Source organism: Malaya genurostris, chromosome 3 (assembly GCF_030247185.1).
Source record: "Malaya genurostris strain Urasoe2022 chromosome 3, Malgen_1.1, whole genome shotgun sequence".
NCBI lineage: Eukaryota > Metazoa > Arthropoda > Insecta > Diptera > Culicidae > Malaya > Malaya genurostris.
Window position 1 is genome coordinate 262467578 of NC_080572.1, and position 21191 is coordinate 262488768.

A 21191-nucleotide genomic window follows, 5' to 3' on the forward strand; every position below is an offset into this window, starting at 1 on the left:
TTCGACTAAACGTGGAATGTTTCAGCACGTGACCGACGAAGTACATCCGTAACAAGATGATGCTTACCACATAAACTGGCGGGGAATTCCTGCTTTACATGATCCCTCGTCGTTACCGTTAAGTGTAATGGCATCATGCCGATGGAAGGAAATACCCTCACATACAGTGCTGCTTTTGAATTGGGCCCGTTAACCCCTGCTATTAATTATTATCGATGGTTTCAATGGAGCATGAGCCTCGCCGTCGCGTCTCGCTGGAACTGCTAATACGCTGCTGTAGAGATTAAAAGGGCTACTTTTGATATTTACCATGCAGTGTAAATCTTTTGATGCTACCAATAAACAGTTATTAGCACGCTAATCGCGCATCCTGTTTTTTGTAGTTAAATGAACCTGATGATGCGACAGAATATCATCAAGTTCATCCAAGTAGTCACTTTTCACTCTGAGGTTGATGTCAGAGTGAACGCGGAACGCGATGCGAAGCGAAGCGATTCAATGCAATGTACTGTTATCGCATCGCATTCACTCTGACAGGTTTGCTTTGATCAAATGCAACTAGCTCGCACGCGCGCCTAGACGCATCGCGTGACGCTTTCACTCTGACAGTAACCTGAGGTGACCTCCGTAATAGGAATAGAATAATTTTACTTGATTTTCACCGTATTTTGATATCTGTAATAAGGGTCATTTAATTAAAAAAAAAAAGAGGAAAATGGCGAAGAATTTATCTCATTCTCAGTCCCGCTCGCGAATTGTGAAATCGACCCGGTCGATAACCCAAGTGAATATGTAGCTGAGCAATGTTTACATCGAAGGTCGATTTTGTTTTAGATTTTTTCATTGGTTTGCTAGATTTATTTGGTATTTTCGGCAATGTTCCGCGCAGTCTCGCACAAAAATTAGAGTGGAAAATAATGTTTTTATTCGGAATGTTATAAACATTTTACTGTCTGACTCAAGGAAGCAATTCTCGCATTTCAAAACTGTAACTTATTGCAAAACACCGTTGTCATGGCGTCATGTTTTGGCTCATGGCTTTGATGCTCGTTGCTATTACATATTTGAAAAAAATAATTTTGAGCTGTTTGTGATTATTGCGTACTACTACAATTTTAGCTAAATCTGTTTAACCTATTATAATCACGAACGAAGAATTCCGATGATATTCACGATAAAAAACTTATCAATCTATCACAGAACTAAGTTTGAAAAGGCGCCCAATAATAAAGTACAACGTTTTCACGTCAAAAGAACGTTAATTAACATTCGACTGAACGTAACTTCGTCCTATCGTCAGGGAATAATTTATGTTAGTCCAATGATACTCTTTTTAGCTGAAGCGATTCATGAATTCATGATTCATCTCCGTTGAAAGATACTATTGGATTGTAAATCAAGTTCGAAGATCAAGTGACTGTAACTTTCGGCTCAGGAGATGTAGTATGGTATAGATGACATAACCGTACAAGTGACTTAACCGACAAAACGCATTTTTTCTCTCCGCGAAATTTTCTCGGAGATCGCATAACAGATTTCTACAAGCTTCAGCTAGTTTAAAAGCTACATTGGGTTGTGAATCAAGTTCGAAGATCAAGTGGCTGTCACTTCCGGTTTCGGAGATATAAATGCATAAGTAACCTAATCGACAAAACACTTTTATTTTCTCTTCGCTCAATTTCCTTTATCCGCACTTTTTTCAGAGAGTGACGAACGATCAAATACAATTTTATTATTGCTGATACTTTTGGTTTCAAAAATGTTGTCGAATATGCGACGCAAGCGTTGAGTCACGCTTTTCTGAACTAACCGAAACAATCTGAATGAATTTGTGTCTAAAATGAGCCCAAATTTGTGTCAGAAATTATCCTAACGAAAAACATGTTTTAATGGGAATGTTTGAACGACAAGGGAAAGACATTATCACACCACTAGGTGGATTAAGAAGAGGTTTTTTATATTACGATTCCGTTCGAAAAAGATAACCAAACTTTTCATCGTTTTTTTGCCAATCCTCTCTTCAATCGTTAAGCAAACAGCAGTTGGTGTATGAGTGGTTCGAATTTTCGCAATGCGCGAGCAAAACTTGCTAAAGCTACACACACATATGAGGAATGTGATTTTTTTAATGCATAATTTCAAAAGGGGTTAACCTAAGCCCTAAACCATTTGTCAATTTACTGTTAAAAAAAAGTCAATTTAAAAATCACTATATTTTAATCTGAAGCAACTCAATTTGAAATGTAAACATGTTCGTCTTGAGGCGCAACTGCTTATATTTTGTTTATTTTTTTAAATTTAAGTCATTTTGATTAACATTCAGTAAATTGAGCGAAGTGTATTTTGGGCCTTTGTAGCTCTAGATTTTGCTAACATCGGGTCAACTATGTGGCTTCAACTAGAGATGGGCAATCCGCTCGCGAACGGTTCAAAAGAACTAGTTCTTCTGGAAGAATGAGTGAACAACAGTTCTTTGTTGAAGAACGGTAGTTCTATAATACTTCGAAAAGAAATAAAAGTAATTGAATTCTATAAAAAAGTGTATTAATAACTTTATATTTCGAATCGATCGTAGTTATTTAGGAATGTAGTAGAAATTGTATGTATTAGCGAGCTTTGAAGAAGTGCATAAAAGTGAATAATTGCTACTTTGAATACATGCAAAAAAGTTACTGAATTTCCACTAAAAAGTTTGTAACCATTGAAAAGTGATTATTTGCTTTCGTATGGTATTTGCAGAAATATTCATAATTTCAGGAGAACGAATGAACGATTCAGGAGACCTAGTAGAACTATCAAGTTTTGAACCGTTCTTTGAAATGAATTGTTTTGCCAATCTTTAGCTTCGACGTTCAGAGTGCAGTAGAATACGCATACTTTTATTGAAATAATAAAACTAAAGGTGAGTCAAAAACGTATTAATGGACACCGTTAATTTTCAAGAATATTAGATGAAAAGACACAAACTCTCACGTAACGTAAGGTAACGTTTCTACAAAAAAAATCCGCATAAATATTTTACTTATTCACATTTGTAAAAAAAACGGTCAAAACATTTTGAAATAAATACAAAAGCTTGAAATCGAGTAATCACAGTGGCGTCTCGTCCTCATGTGCATCTCGTGCACTGCACAACCGGTAAAATTCAGTGGAATTGTTTTGTAGATTCTCAATTTATTCGATGAAAGCAGGTCGGATGGTACCGAATATAAAATTATGAGCGATTTTAACCACAGCAATTCCACAAAATTTCTAGTATCTCTTGTCACTGTTTTAATGTTTTTTCCATGCACATGAGTTACTGCACAGTTTCAACAAAATAACGAATTACTCAGCTCTAAGATTTGTTGTTCCCTTTGTCACGTTTAGCTCTGTGAGAACTTAAATGCATACCTTCAGGAGGGGCTTCAGTGGTTTATGCTTATGGCAGTTGACAACAAATTGCTGTCTCAGTTGTAACGTCAAAACGGTTTTTTTTATGAAGCTATTGACAGATTTGCTTTGCAGTGCACAACCCGTAAATGTCGTCACGAGACGCCTCTGAGAAATCAGATTTTGAAAGGAAATTTTTCTCAAATATTAAAGAAAAAACTGGATGAATAATGTCGAAGATGGAATTACGAAAAGAAAAGTGTCACGCTTCCTTTTTCACTGTAGATTTGATTGTTTCGATGGAATTAAATACCATAAAAAGTTGATTTGTTAGTTCTTGATTGAACGATTTTTCGGCGTTCAACAATGTTGATATTTTCCTCGAAGTGAAAGATCATTGAATAGTGATGAAAATTACCAACGAAGTACAACACAAATCGGCAAAATATTAATCCATTTGCTGGGTTTATTGATTATTTGAGTGTCAATTTGTATATAGAATTAAGATTAGATATTTTAGGAAGTAGTATTGAGTATAGAATTTTACGAACAACATGAAATATCGTCCCTATTCGAAAACACTTCCACAGAGTTTTCTGTGGATTGCTTTTAACTTATAAGAACGCATCTATGAAAACTATTCAAACTGGCATGCTGACAGGCTTTAATTTCCAGGAAATGTAAACTTTAATACACTTTAATAAGACACCAATAAATTCTCAGGCGAAAAAAAACCTATTTTCGAAATCTGGATTGAGTTCCAATGACATATTCCATCTACAGAGCATATCGCAAATTGTTCCATCAATTAGCACGCACTATCCAACTTTTACTGAAAATCTAAAACCTAATTTCGATTTCTTCAGGGTGATCAAGAGGCCAATGAATCTTTTTCAAATATATAATAATAATAATTGACGCATTCCATATAGTCTAATCAAATCAAATCACCAAAAAGGTCGTTTATTAAAAAAAACGAATTATTAAAAAAAATTAAAGAGTGCTGCAGATCAAGAAGCCTAAATATTTAATAACTCGTAACATAGAATAGACTTTAATGAAACTTATTCGTTGATATTTGATACATCGAAACGACTCGCTCGGCGATTTGGTTTTCGTCTGAATAAACCTTTCGGGAATTGACCTTCGGTGTAATGATCAGCGATCAATTGATCATTACGTAGTTGATGAAATAAGTTTCGGAAAACCTTGAACTGGTATGATAAGTGTTTTCAAATTTCTAGCTCATGATCTGATACTATAAATGTTTAATTGATTAAGTAACAATCAAACCGTTTTTACCCTTAGCTCTTGGTTTAGAATGTACATTGGAATGTGATTCTTTATTTTATTTTGAGAGAATTACTATTAAAAAATAAATATCCGATGCAAACTCGCAATACTTTCACACGTGGAAAACACCTACTAATTGTCTCATTATTTTGCTACTGCCACAGAAGGTGACAGAACCCAGCCGACACCGCTCTATGGACCAAATGTCATCATAAACTTTCTAGGAGGCATTAGATAGGAACTTGTGAGCACTCAGTTATCTCAGTTATTTGACAACCCATTAGCAAATACTCTGAATATGCATGAAAACAACGAAACTTTATTATTAACTTGAGAGAATTATGCAATCAATTTAATTCCCGAAAAAAACGAATGAAAACTATTGATCGGATTTGTGGGTTTCCACTAACGTAACCAGAAAAAAAATTATTAGTTCGTTCAGATAATAATTGAACCCAGTATTCTCTTTCCAATGAAGTAATAATCCTGATTGTTAGTTTTTCGTTTAATAATTTTATCCAATGAATTGACCTATTATTGTAGAGAACTTTTCCATCAGCCGTAACCCGTCCCAGAACATCCCAATGTTGTCAAATAGTTTTGTGCCGCTCGATTCAGTACTATTGGCAACAAAATCAAGAATTTTTAATGTTTACTTATGTTCCTCATAGCATAGTTCAAGGTTTGGCCATGTAAAAAAAACCATCGTTCGTTCTATTGTTTCCTTTGTAACAGGCATCGATGATACTTTCGACTCTTAGTGTTAGATCCAAGCTTAGAATCTTAAAACACTAACGAATCGAGGACAAGACCCCCTTCAGAGATGATTAGCCGATAAAATGATCCTGCTAGCACGATAGTTAAATCGAAAAACCTAAATACACTGTATTGTTGGATTTAGTTCGCTGGTAATTGTGTTCATCACCAGTTTCCACATAGACACAGCACCACTCACCCCCACTGACTGTTCAGCAAATGCCCAGCAATCATTGTGTGTTGATTTTAATTGTGTACCAAGAAGTTCGTGTTTCAATGTTGTTACATTCTAGATGGCTACACGATATTTCTCGTTAAATGTTTGTCTGTACATCCAAAAATTTGCTAAATGTTGTCCTGATCGCTATTGAGAAACTGTAATGTACTTCACTTATTACCTCTTCCAAAAAACCTAACCCCAGTTATCATGATGGATGAGGAAGATGATGAAGACGACGACGACGACGACGAGGAGGAGGACATCGAGGAAGAGGAGCTGGACATCGGGGGTGAGATAGATCCGGATTCGCCTCCCTGGGACATGTACGGTGATTTGGACGTTGACGATCAGGACGAATCGACGGAAAACACCGCACTGCTCCGAACGGCCGCAAAGACCGAAATAATTGTTACTCCCATCAGTCCGGTAAGTTTGAACTTGTACGGTGTGCTTAAATGTTAGGCTTTCGATAGAATATAAGAACGTTAGAGCCACACAACACTCCATGAATATGATTCGATGGAGACGCACGGTTGTTTTATGAGAGTTTCCTTTTTTTAGAATACCCGTAATAAGAAAATATACTTTTCAATCAACAGGTCAGCTCTGCCTACGAACTGCACCGGTTGGACAACGAGGACTTCAAGCGACCACGGCTTGGCGTGACCGGAATCAGCACCGGTACCAATGGTGGACCTAATGCCAACAACAACGACGGCGAATCCCGTCTTCATATCACCGCTGGGTCCTCCACCAGCACCGGTGGTACCACAATGGATTCACTTAAACCGGAAATGACCCCGCAGCGGCTCCAAAGGCTGTCCTCCGAAGACATATGAGAATGGCTGAACCTATCCCCAACAGTCCCTTTTGGTTTATGCTGCCGTTGTTGGCCCCACGGCCCCGACGGCGGTCTCCCATTCCAGCCCGTGTTCGGTTACTTATTCCACGACGTTCATCAGGCGGTGCTAGTCTTACTCGAGCTCGCTATGTCAACATTACTAGCAATTCATGCTGTGACCTCCGGTGCCCTCGCTCTGGCAGAGCCATACGGAACGTACGGATGTTTTCATACGCGCGTCATGTGTAACTCTCAACCGGACGCGCCGCACCGATAGTCGGAAGCACTGGGGTAGGCTAACAGCACCGAACAGCAGTTGATTTGCATAGGTTTTACATAAAGTCATTTGTTATTTTTTTTATTCCTAGAACTTTCAATCCTCATTAATCACGACAAGTGTGAAATGGAATTCATGAAGACGAATGTAGGTTTTAGAATTGAATTAGTTAAAGTATTACTTATTACGGTCTAGGAACATGATGGTAAGATTTGCATTTGCGGCCTTTCAATTGTTGTTCTCAACATACGCTTAAATATGACAATTTTGCGAATACATTATCCATATACCAGTTTGACTAATTGTAGAAAAAAATATGAGCAGTGCAATGAACGAACTTACTCGGAAGTGAACGTTTCAAGAGAATTGGTTTTTAAGTTTTATGAATTATGGAAAATATCCTGAGCAGAAAAACATTCTTATTACTTTTATGGCCAGGTCTCAACAGAAATGTCAAAATCAATCTTTCAATTACTCTCAATGACGATCTGTGGTTAATTTCGAGCTACGAAAACTATTGTCGTTTTCGCTTGAGAAAACTGAAACTGACCCAGGGTAGTTTCATCAAATAAACACTTTTCACGAAACTGTGTTGATTTTGCACTTAGCAAAGGGGATTTGAGCAAACCTGATACAAAATCCAGGTTCGAAACTGACTCGATTTTCAGTTCAACAACGTTGAAACTAGGTTCGAAACTAGCCTCAAACAAACGGTTTGAAAGCAGTTAGGCTGAAAACTGGGCTAGGTTAAAATTCAAGCGGAAACGACACAAATAAAAACTGCAAGGATAAGCCTCTTAGGGTTGTTCGAGCTATTGATGTTGAATAAGGCAATTAAAATGTTGAACGATCGATATTTTCGTGCGACTTGTTCTGAACCCGATCCCAAAGCTCTGTTCGTTTTAATTGATATTTATTTTATACGAGTCGAAAGTAAAATAATAGCGAGATTTCGATATGTAGCCGTTTTACGCAAAATGTGTGTTCAAGTTTTGATTGCATGCAATTGAAAGTTTTGATTATATGCAATTACATGTTAGGTTTCGCTTACTCATGTGCAACACGGCGATTCGTGGTCGCACTTTGGTTCTACCAACCTCCAATGAGATAAAGTTTTTCTCATTCTAAAATGAGCTCCTTTATTGGACTTCTAACGATAGATCGTCAAGTAACAGTTCGGCTGAAAAGTTCGTATCGTTTAATAGAAACACACATTTTTTCGCCAAAATTCGTTTTTATTATTCAACATAATTACCATCAGAGACGATACAGCGATTATAGCGATCTTCCAACTTTTCGATACCATTTTTGTAGTACGATTTGTCCTTTGCCTCAAAATAGGCCTCAGTTTCAGCGATTACCTCTTCATTGCTTCTAAATTTTTTACCAGCGAGCAGTCTCTTGAGGTTTGAGAACAGGAAAAGGTCACTGGGGGCCAAATCTGGAGAATACGGTGGATGAGGGAGCAATTCGAAGCCCAATTCGTTCAATTTCAGCATGGTTTTTCGTTGTTGTTTTTGATCGATTGTGAGCTCACGCGGCACCTATTTTGCACAAAGCTTTCTCATATCCAAATATTCGTGAATAATATGTCCAACACATTCCTTTGATATCTTTAGGGTGTCAGCTATCTCGATCAACTTCACTTTACGGTCATTGAAAATCATTTTGTGGATTTTTTTCACGTTTTCATCGGTAACAGCCTCTTTTGGACGTTTTTGCGTTCATCGTCTTCGGTGCTCATATGACCAGTACGAAATTTTGCAAACCACTTACGAATTGTTGCTTCGTCCGGTGCAGAGTCTGGATAACACTCATCAAGCCATTTTTTGGTATCGGCGGCACTTTTTTTCATCAAAAAGTAGTGTTTCATCAACACACGAAATTCCTTTTTTTCCCTTTTTTCACAATAACAAAAGTAGCTTCACTCAAAATGCAATATCTCACAAACTAATAATCAGACAGCTGTGAAATTTATACACGTATCTTTTGAAGGTTGGTACTAACTGAAAATGGTATGGATTTAATTCTAGTGGCGCCCTCTCATAGAAACGATACGAACTTTTCAGCCGATCTGTTAGATAGCACTGTAGTTCAAACGATAATGTTTACGAATGAAGCTGTCAAAATACATTTGAATGTTTATTCCACCCCGGTGACACGATTGTCATCTGCATACAATTGGCTTGAAGCCGAAATTTTTGGTTCTTTGGTTCTAGTTCGCTGTCAAATGCTGTGTTTAAGCAGTGTTCCCACGTTCACATTTTTCTTCATGCGGTTGCACCTACATAAGGAAACGATTTCGGTGGAATATAATCAAACTATAATGAACCACAATTTCTTTATCTTATTCAAAAAGAAGAGAATACTAGACTAGAGTTATATTTATATTGGGTTTGAAGAAATTAACTTTTGACACCAGTGTGGTTTGATTGTATGATATGAACTAGAGATGGGCAAACCGTTCGCGAACGGTTAAAATGATTGATCAATAGTTCTTTGTTGCGACATTACGAAACCTCATTCCAGTGACCTTTTTCTTTGTTATTTTTCTCACTAAGCCCAAGCTCTCATGTAGTCTTTGCAGAAACATACAAAGAACGAATGATAGAACGAAAGAACTAGTTCTTTTGATTGAACTTTCTAGTTCTGAATGGTTCTTTCAAAATGAACGGTTGGTCCTGTAAAGTTTTTGCCTGTTTGGAAAGCTGTCACTACATAAGAGAAGTTGTACAGTGGCTGAACAGTTTTTTCAAATGAACGGTTCTGCCCATCACTAGTATGCACGTAGCTTAACATATTGTTAACAACAATGCCACCAAAACAAAATGCGTCGGTTTCAGGAACCAGCTTCCATAGCATTCGAATGATCGAGAAATATTCTTTTAGAATAGGGGAAAAACATTGATTTCTTTTAATAAGAATTTCAATCAATTATCTTAAATGTTTAGCCTAAGGGCTGAGGACAGTACCGTAAAGTGGTAGGTTTTTTGCTATTTTCCCGTTTCAAATAAAATTTTCTTGGAAACGGTGCAGAATATAGACAAACCCATTTGACAATGTCTTCGAAATTTAGTTGAGAATATTCTGTGAAATTTTCAGAATGATTCATTGAGTTTAGCGGTCGTATTGTATTTTTTTCTGACTGAAGAACTGCTGAAAATTGGAACGCTCGGAAATGCATACCTCTACTTGTTCATCGAATATCTCGGCTTTGAAGGCTTGTATCATAAATCTACCGTGACAAAGTCTAGATAATTTAGTTTAGATGCGATTAGTTACCGCGATAAAAATAAAGTCTTGTATTTTTCTGTGAAACAAAGTCAGTTTCAATGCATCCGCCATTTTTTTCACTTTGGTTTCCTGATAGCATTCTGAAAAAGGAGAGAGAAATAAAATTGGCTCGACAAGGCTGCCAAACACACAGACATTCAATCTTTGCGAAAGTTGAATATTTTTTCATTGTTCATTGGAATCCATGTAATATCCAACTCATACGATAGATTAATGTGATAAAACTTCTCATCAAAATAATAAAATGTATGCTGGCAACCCGGTACAGTTTGCTCATTGAAATTAAGCGAGCCACGTGGTCCTACACGATTCCTATTTTACTCTATGTGGTAATTTGCTAACATCATCGTTTCCTTGATTCATGAAGGCAAACATAGAACGCGCTGAGTTGTTTTGAGTTTTGCGTTTGAAAGCCAATCCAAAATTGAAAACTTATCTTAAGCTTAAAAAACTATTTATCAATTCTTTTAATTTAAAAGCTTATCTAACGTCAACAAGCCCCGCTCGGCCTTTTGACTACCTGGGCAGCCATGGCCACCAGACGGCTACCAAAATTGATTCAGTGACGGCTGTCAAACCCAATTTGGCAAAACATAGTCGCCTGTATCTTAGTTAGCCGAGAGTTTCCATCTTTCCATCTTCGCTGAAAAAGTGAAAGATTTCGATGTGGAAAAATCCTGGTGGATTTTCGGTTGTATCGTTTGAGGTAAGGCAGCGGTAAGGCAGTCGATCACCATATTTTGTTCGCTGACAGCGTTAAGGCAGCCGTCTGGCAGCCATGCCCATGCGGGGCGCAGGTGAGCAAATTACAATTGATCAAAGCAAGCCTGTCAAAGCATCCTATCGTTTTGTATGGCTTCACGTGACACTTGCACTCTGGAAGCAACTTTCCTCAGGTGTGTCTCATGTGAGACTGAAGCATTTGCAATAATTTCGATTATATTCTAGATTCGTGCTTTTGAAAAGTTCCGCTCTTGTTTTGAAAGACCGTTTAGATCTATGCTTTCTAGTGTCGTTTTTGCTTGATGCCAAACTTAATCCAGTTTTCACCCTAACTGCTGTCAAACCGTTTTTAAGCCAGTTTCGAAACCATTGATCTCAAAATGAGTCAGTTTCGAACCTGATTCTTATATCGAATTTTCTTACCGGCCCGTTGCTAAGTGCGAACCCAACACAGTTTCGTGAAAAGTGTTTGTTTGATGAAATTACCCACAGTTATGTAAAACCCGTTAGCCAGCTTAATGTGTTAGATTTATAGCGTTAGCCAGCTTAATGTGTTAGACCTTCTTCGTCCAGCGGGTATAGTGTGATGGGTTAGTCAATGCCTTTCAAGCAGTCCACCTGGGTTCGATCCCCAACCCTGCACATAGGGTCAGAAAGCCTTTCTGGCCCAAAGAGGCGAATGACCTTACGGTTGAAACCTCTATAATTGAAACAAAAAAAAATCTTCGTCCATCGTTTTAGCTATCTTATTCCACCAGGTCGTCATCTGATTGATGTCTTTGAGAACCTTTCCCTTTGCCTTGAGTCTCCTCTTCATGATTGCCCAGTATTTCTCAATAGGGCGGAACTGGGGGCAGTTGGGTGGGTTACGGTTTTTCGGAACAAACTGGACCCCTTTCTCTGCATACCATTCTTGAACGACTTTGCTGTAATGACAGCTTGCCAAATCTGGCCAAAACATTACGGGATGGTCGTGAGATTGAATGAACGGCAAAATTCGTTTTTGGAGACACTCTTTTTGGTATAGTTCTGATGTCATTGTCTTATTTGTAACGAAAACATTCGTTTTTTTTGCCACAGCTGCAAATGCCCTGCCAAATCATAAATTTTCTTGAAAATTTATCGGCTAAAACAAATTTAAATTTAGCTGGAACATCCCCCCGAGCCGTTGCCAAGTAAAATTTTTGACCTAGGATTTGCCCGAAGTCAGCCTTGACATAGGTTTCATCGTCCATCAGAAGAAACCCGTCGAACTTGGTCAGCACCTGGTCATATAGTTTCCGAGCACGAATTTTTACCACACTATTCTGTTTTAATGGTCCGATTTGGCTGTTTGCTAGCTCGATACGACTTGATTCCTTCCCGGAGTCGAGTTCTCCTCACGGTACTATGGGCAGCACCGAATTTTCTGGCCAAATCACGGTCCAACAGATTAGGATTCCTCTTAATCGTCTTCAAAATCTTACCACGCAGTTTCCGGTCGACAGTTCCACTCCGACGATTGGCTTGAGGCTTCCGAATCGTTATCAATATTTCCTTATACCGTTTGATAACGCGCCATACGGTATTTCTGAGCAATTTCAGCTGTTTAGCTAGCCTAGATGCAGACCACAATGGATTTCCCAAATAACTGTGCACATTTTTTTCCCTTCTTTCGGCTTCCATGTTGATTGTTTAAAAGGTAACTTCCAAATCTATCCACCAGGAGCACCACAATATGAGCAAAAGTTTGTTCCAATTCTAAATGAAGCAAGTTTTATCAGCACAAATAAATATTCCTTAAGGTACCGCTGTGATGAAATATTAATTTTACTGAAAAAAATACGCTCCCAAGGTTTGAACAGTTGAGATCGGTAATCCATTTTAAGTGTGTACGTTTATTTCGTCAGATTTTCCATTTTCACAAAGAAATGGAAAGTGTTTGCCATTTTCTGTAACCTGTGCGTTTTCAAACACTATTCTTCCGTAATGAAATCGCATGTTTTGAAACTTGTTAAAATTACAAAAATACCCTCCATCAAGAGGAAAAATAGAAAATTCCACTAATATATTCAACAAGTAGGTTTTTCACATTGCCAGGACCCTACAAGCTTCAAAGTGGCGACTATCAAATCAGAATTAATAGTTTATTGTACCTTATTTGTAACGAAAAAAATAACTGCTATGCGTAGAAGCTGTTTTCGTTTTCTGCGATAAATGGAAACCCACAGTCCAAAATGATTTATAAAAAAATCAGTTTCTAGCCATTCTCAGTTGCTCTACGAGTGGTTTTTCTGAATGAGTGCTACGCCATTTGAAACACACAAGCAGCTGCAGCTAAATCCACGGGGAAGTCGAGGCAGCTGGTAAGCAAGTGATTGAATTGCTATTAAAATATTATGACACGCAAAAGCGTACGGAAAAAAATCTCGCACTTTTTTCGAAAAATCTAGCTCTTAGACTCTACTTGAAGGTGCTGTGAAAATGCAAGCAAAAAGTGTTGACATACTCACTAAAAACCGATTCTCGAGCTCGGAATAACGGAATGCTGAATCAGATCAGCGGCACGAAATTTTACTGGTTGTTTAGTAATGCTCTCTTCTGCTATTCGTTAGAATAGTATTCTGATATATCGGTAAAACGCTTTTTGTTACCGCAGTTTGGTATAATAATTTGCTGAACTTGTCAGCAATTAACAAATATACCGAGATCATCAAATCCGTACTTCGCGATTTCGCACAATGTGTTAGTTTTTTTCCGGAATTCGGCGAGATACTTTAATATCTTTTGTAGATATTGCAACGCATCACGTCGATTGTCGATGAATATTTAGAAAAAAAAAATAAGCTGAGCATCTATGTAATATATGGAAATAACTTTGGCTACTTATTCTCAGCAATTTTCAGTAAATTTTTTCAAATTTCTTTTGTAATTTTTTAAAGTATCCTATATCAATGAATTTGGTTTTTAAAATGGCAATTATCAAAACGCTCACCTTCTCCAGTCCTAGTAAATTGTAAGTGTGTACGAAGCGATTTATAGGCGCATGCTTGTAAATAAAATGAAATATCGAAGCACTTTGAGAAAGCAAATGTGCACAGAAAAACTTGGATCGAAATTGGAGCAACTAGGCCTCCTATGATGAATCTTCCTCTGGGTATTTCCGAGTATAAAATACGCCTGGACAACCTTCACTAGTGGACAACGGGTGTTTCTTAAAAAAAGATTTGTATTTCCAGACTATTAAATTTTAGGTTAGAGATCAGTTTCACAATCTACCAAGTAATAGTTGATTAGAAAAAAAGAAAACAATGACCAAAAAAGAGAACAAAATTTGATTGTCAACTCAAATTGACGAGTCCATTTCTCGTTAGCTAATTAAAAACCATCTCATTGAAACGTCAACGAGTGTGTGTGTGTTCGTTTTATTGCCAGTCATGCCATACCTATGATATTCCACGTTGCACAAGTACATACTCATTTACTCATTACTCTGTAGCACAACCATAACACCATCAGAGATAGTAGCTTCATAGTCAATTTTATTACATTTTACCCAGTAATGCCATTTGTAACGAAAACAAGCACAAAATGACAAAGCTTCGCAATTGCCACTGAAGCTATTCTCATGATAATAATGCAGTCTCGAATATGTTCGATCAGATGACGCATTGGGATTCAGAATATAAAAATACTCTAGTATCTAGAAAATTAATAAGAAAAACTAAAAACAAATAAGGAAATGGTAGGAACCAAATTAGTGATCAACAAAGCAAACCACTAGGCCTGCTACTACTAGATGCGAAATATGATTTCGAATGTGTGAATACTAGGGTAACACAATAGATTGTTAGTAGTAAACTACAGCTCGTTCCATAAAAAGTGCATCGATGCAAATAATATTTTAAAAAAACATGAAGGCCAAAAGCGGATTTCGACGGTAAAAACCTGTAAGAATAATTAATTATCAGATAAAATAGCGAAATTGACGACACAAATAGCGGTAAATATTGAAGCTGTAAGCTTGTGGAATTTCATACAAAAATGTCAATTATTAATTATAAATCAATGGATAGTGGAAACGAAATAGAGCAGAAAAAGTATTACCTACGCCAAAAGGTAGGTAAGACAGACAAAGCCGTACCGTTTGCTGGTTTCAGAGTTTACACACGCACAAAGCTTGTTCGCCACGTGTGACTCGAAATTGACATGTAAATAAACAATAATATTTCCCCCTTTGGTGGAATTAATATCCGTTAGCGACGGTTTCCGGACCCGAAATGAAAAAAAGTGATTCATTCGAAATCATTGGAAGCATTCTTTAATTGTATCCTTCGAGCGCTGAAAACAAAGCATTAAAAGACAATTTCATGCGATTCCACTGGCAATCTGAGCGTGCAGAATCGAACATTCTTCCATCAACAACAAATACAACCACTGAGTCGCACCACAGTTGAAGTGACAACACGAAGTTCGAACCAGAAAGACAGAATGATCGAATCTTCTTCTTGTAATGAAGCAAACGACAAGACAATAATATGCGATGGAAGGAACCGCTTTCGATCAAAATTATCCACGGGACGAATTGATTCGAATCTGCGGAATATTACTGTTTAGTGAAAATGAGGCAAAAACTAATCGTCATCCGTAAGATTTTATATTCGTTACGTTTTCAAATCCTTTACCTATATTCTTGTTCAAGATACTCTAAATATATTGTTAAGAAGTAGCATCTATCAATATCAATACCGTTGAATAGGTTAGTTTATCTCAACATTTCGTTATTAAGTTTGATTCGATACTTTGTTAGTACTATTATTTTTGTTTTTTACTTAAATTACGTCAAATAAAGTTTCGTGCTAATTTTTTTCGTTTTTCTTTTTAATCTCTGGCTCTTTAATATTTTAAATTTTATTCACATTGTTTTAGTCGAAAAAGCAAACATATCCAATAATATCTGCACTGTTAGGAGTCTTATCCTAAACCTCAAAGGAAGCATGTAAGTAGTTTTATCTATGTAAGTAATTGTCAGAAAGTAGACAACTTTGAAAGTTGTTTGAAATATATTCCAAGTGCTCTCGAGTGCAAGAATAATTAAATAGTTAAATGTGGACCAAGAAACTTGCTAAACTCTTAAAAGGAGCCATCTCGAACCCGTGGAACTGATCTATCATTGAACTAGTCTAGAAACCACAAAAGCAACGATTTTTCTTTATCTATATTCCATGGGCAATAATCCCACTTGTATCATCTATCATTTTCATATTGTAATTTTTTGTCCTCAAAAGGTAACTCAGTTGATGACGGCTTCATATTGTTAAGAAAAAAAGACGGGTAGGTTGGGTGAGTAATGTCAGAGGCATAACCGGATTAACGTGACTGTATTCTTTCACTGTTTCTCTGAGTTATGATTAAAATACTTGTCACCGGTTCGGTGCGAATGGCGCACAAAGAAAATCAACAAAATAATTCCCCCGTAGGTTTTTCGTGAACATAAGACCGCTCTCAACATTCTTCGGGATCAGTTTGTAGGTTCTGAAAATAACCGATTAAAATATTCCATCAGTGTTAGGTCAGGTTCGCTAAATATCGATGCAAAAAATTGCAAATTTAAACGGCACATAAAGCAGTTCGGCCTTATCACTTATTACGAACATGACATAACCTCAGTAAGATCGTAGTACTAGGCATGCAATGATTCTGTACGCTAAGGTTGCTGTCAGAGTGAAAGCGTCACGCGAAGCGTCCGGACGCGCGTGTGAGCTAGTTACATTTAAAAGTTCATCAGAGGCGACTTGCAACGATGAACTTCTGATGATCTTTTAAACTGTAAACAAGTACACGTCGACTGTCAAAAAAAGGTCATTCTGTTCATTTTTGTGAGGTTATGTCATGTTCTTGCAAAACCTAATTAGGTTTTTTACCGTCACTGCTAACCTCAATCGGATGAACACATTTTGACAGTTCGGCAGAACTGTTTGTAGATAGTTTTTTTTATTGTCTGTTGACAGACGGATGAAACCGTTCACAGTCCATCTCGCCTAAATAGAGTTTAAAAACATTTGTTGACGATTCGATTCGGTTTGTTTTAAAGATTTATTGTATTGGGAAGTGTAAAGATGATTGTGAGGCGATTTTTAAATTCAAACGATTAACCTCTGATGAAGTTTAATACTGTAAACAATCCACCGGCGGCTGTTAAAAGAAGTTCATTCTGTTCATTTTGTGTGGTTGTTAGATTTTTTATCGTGACGTCACAAATGAACAAGCATTCATCCTTGACAGTTCAGTGGTACTGTTAACAAACAAGCTGAAACAAAAATCGAATAACACGTCTTAAACAATCATCTTTACACTTTGCAACTAGTCACTTTTATTTAATAAATCTCAAAAACAAACCGTATCCAATGTTTTAAAACTTTATTTAGGCGATATGGACCGTAAATGGTCTCATCCAATTTGTCAACAGACAAAAAAAAATCTCTGTTTACAAACAGTACTGCTGAACTGTCAAAATGTTTTCATCAAATTGAGGTTAGCAGTGACGATAAAAAAAACCATCCTCCTGCTATGACGTCATGTAACTGTGACCAGCATCATTCTGCAAAAACCAAAACAATGAAGAAGAGTGGCTAACAAAAAATTGGATATTAAAAACTACTTGTACCCTTTACCGCACTTCCCTACAAATTATCTATCAGAATATCATCACTTAGATAAGAAAACTAAGATTTTACTCGATTTGAAATGCTCGAATGTTTGTTTACCTCTGATTGCGCTCTGATTGCCCACCAAATGCCCTAGATGTTGGCTACGATTGCACTTGCTTGAGCGCCCTATCGTTGCCACCGGGCTGTAAAAAACCTGATTAGCGGCCCTTACACGAGTCATTAAAATTGTCATTACTAAAAAATAATATCATTTTAATGACTTTGACGAATGAACTCGTAACGAAAAATGTTCATGTTTGACATGTACCGGTGGTTTGTTTACATTTCAAAAAACACGTATCCAAATTAGAATGAACATGCAAACAAATGAATGCTCATTCAGCAAATATTACGAAGTTACACCGTGTTCTTATAAAACCTAATTGCATTGCTTTAGTTCCGTGCGAACCTTCTTGCCAATAAAAAGTTGGATTGAAACTTACGGCCGCTTCTAAATGCAGAACAAATTCCGCATAAACTTTCTCGCAACCTGAAAGTACAGAGCGCAAGTTGAAAGTTTGGTTAAAATTCCGAAAGCATTCTAAGCAAAGTTTAAAGTACAGAGCAAGTTCCCGGTAAACATTCAAATGTGGTTATTACATTAAAATGGGCTTCTTAAGCCGATTTATTCTCTTTCATCCGAACTTTGGATGCTTTAAGGAGGATCGATGAAACTGTTCAAATTTATTCAGGTTTACTTTTTCTATTTACTATAACATTGTATACTTTAACAGTAATATCAAATAGTTAATGATAATGCTAACAACAGCTTTAGGAGTTGTTTTCTATTTTTCAAATCGATCGATACTCTAAGCTACCATACAATTGTTTTTTCCTATTTTGCGGTACACTTTTGCTAGAGAAAATATTGCTAAATTAGTCTGAGATTAATACAGTATTTATCATGGTTCAAAACCATTGAAATTTGTCAAATCGAATGCTGCAGCGCCCGAGTAAAGCGAGGCATGGTCGGTTCTTCTAGTCAATTAGGATGTCTCTTCATGTGTTTTCACATGCAAGGTAGTTTAATTGGCAGAATAATTTTCCCGGATGGGAGTTCGAGTCCCGTTTCTGTGGTAACATTTTTGATTTGCATTCGCATGTCAGTTATCCTCGTTAGATAATTCAAGGCGGCTCTACGTCTTAACAAAACTAAAACAAATCATAGTGAAAAAAGACAAATAAAATTACTTCAATACTAATGCTAAAGACATTCATAATCTTTTCCATTGGATATGTTTACTTTTGTTCGTCATTCAAGTCAAAGCATTTGTTTTTTTTTTGTTGAATTCTCGAGGTAAGCTCAAATAGCGTACTCAAACTAGATGTAACCACGCAGTAATTAGCAATTAAGACAAACCTACAACCTGTACATATAGGAAAAGACAAAAAGACGGAAAAAACGTTGTAAATTTCAGATATCAAAAGGGTAAAGTTTTAAGAACAATTGCAGAGTAAAGCAAAACGAATCGAAATCCGAATCAAAACGTGTACATAGTGGAATATATGAAGCAGATATAATTATAGTTTAAAATCAATATTACCAAATGTAACAATTACCCTATAAATAAAACGCAATTAATTACCTTTTAACAATTCATATCAGTTGCCAATTTTGCCTATAGTTAAATGTTTCGGCAACAATCAAAGCGCATGTAGTATTTCTAATCCGTCCTTGATTTACTTTGCACATTTTATATTCACAGTCTATTTAGACGTGTATTATTGGGAATAGTTCAAGTGAACATGAAAACATTAGACAGAACAAAAACTATCCCGAAGTAAAGGAAGCAGTTCTTTGTTAATAGTTGGCGTTCTCCAAAGCACCCGAATATATTACATAATTTTTCCCTTATCGAGAATATAAAGTCGTTTGAAGCTTCAAGATTTAGATAATTAAATCATAAAACTTATGAAATCAATTCCAAGTAGCAGAATAAAATATTTGAAAAAAATTTAAGTGTTGCCAGCTTCAGTTGCAAACGTTTTTATGTGAATTCTTAATGTAGTTAACAAATTTAGAGATTCTAGCAAGGAATGCTTCTTCTAAAATAGTAGCCCAGTTATTAACAGTCGGATTTTATGAACGGCGTTTCCAACGCTGTAGTTCTTGTTTAAACGATAGAACCTTCTACTTTCTCAGCCTAACCGAATTTCTTTTGAGTTACGTTTTAGTCAAACCAACTTGAATATACATGATAACTTTAACTACAAATAAAGGGATCACAGAAAATGGTACAAGAGCTTTACATAAAGAATAAGATAGAAGGAAATAGTGAACTAGTAAAAATGAAACAATAAGGAGAAAATTCAAAATATTGCTTACGCTGATAAAACATCCAGATAATTCATTGCGCGTATAGTAAGCAAATAGAAAAATAAAATCATAAATTTTATCTAGATCCATTTCTCATTACGCATATTATAGTTCATTAGCATGGATGAAAAGTTTATCATTATTTAGTCGAAATATAAATGAAAACAAACAAGACGTAACATAATCTAAAAACATTTTATCGAATTTTTGATATTGTTATTCACATTATTCTAATTAGTTTCCCCTCCTTAAATGCATTAGATTCACTCAATTTTGCCAATAAAATCTCACTAACCAGTGACTGTGTAAATGCAATAGGAAAAAAACGCATGTTATTAACTAAAAAGATGCTACTGATGTATTTTTACTGTTTAACGAGCTGTAAATTTTCAACATGTATAACTTTCGGTTTCGCTTCCATTCGTATATAAGTAGCAACATAGAGCAAGCGTAATTAGTTAGCCTCAAAAGAATATACCTAAATAGAACCAAAAATATCGATACAAAAACAAAACTATATTTATATTATGAGATACGATCGAAAGGATTTTTTACTATTCTTTTATTACTAATAACAATTGTGATAACGAGCGGAGAAACGTGAATGCGGAATGATGAAGGATATATTCTACTGTTACAAAAGAAACGCATTATTAGTAGTTTCGAGCTAGAAATGTATAATAATGTAAACTAAATGAACTAAACAAAAAGTGAACTGTGTACATATAACAATAACAAATAACTAGCTAAACCACATCCGTTGGTCGTACTCCACACGGAACTGGAAGTTCGAGAGAATAACTTATAAAAGTAATAAAACAATATCGTAGTAATCGATGTCTTTTAAACTAATCCGAAGCGCCTAAACACTTAAAAACAAGGTCGGGGGTTTGAACCTCATGCATACTCATAACACATTTTGAATAACATAATTTCCGAATCATTCCTAAGCAACCAAAAGTTCCACAATTCCTGAAAACATTCACTTTCTTGGCGCCTAAAAGTACAAGCGAAACTTTTGAGAATTTTGAAGCAGTGATGCCAGATAATAGTACAGACTAAGATTCCATTCCGTTGTTCGGTACTTTTTTTTGACGAAAACTTTCAGTAATCAATAGAAATTACCAATATTTCGGTACATGAACGTCATTTTACAAAAATTATGCAAATTTTTACCGGACGATCAGTGTTACGCAAGTTTTCATCATAGAATTCTGTAAATAGGTATACAATTCATACGGTAAAGCTGAATAGTCGCCGAGTACGGTAAAACCGACGACACGACCTGCCACTCGTCTATCGAAACTGTATCGCAAATTTAACTACCCCTCAGTAACTGGTAATCAGAGATGCCAGATATTTTCATAGAAAATCTGTATTGATTCGTATAAAATATCTGTATTTATCTG

At 36.4% G+C, this 21191-nt stretch overlaps 1 protein-coding gene across 24 annotated transcripts in view; it reads left to right on the top strand.

Annotated features, from left to right (window-relative positions):
- Positions 1-20615, top strand: part of LOC131438950 (potassium voltage-gated channel subfamily KQT member 1) — an 892435-nt gene extending 871820 nt beyond the window's left edge. For 23 of the 24 annotated variants that reach the window (XM_058609372.1, XM_058609379.1, XM_058609378.1 and 20 more), the window contains 2 exons: positions 5844-6067; positions 6241-20615. In XM_058609372.1, coding sequence (XP_058465355.1) covers positions 5844-6067; positions 6241-6480 — 464 coding nt within the window. In that variant the 3' untranslated portion in view covers positions 6481-20615. The remainder of the gene's footprint in view (positions 1-5843; positions 6068-6240) is intronic. The other variant, XR_009231015.1, reaches the window with a different exon arrangement.
- The last annotated feature ends 576 nt before the right edge of the window (positions 20616-21191 follow it).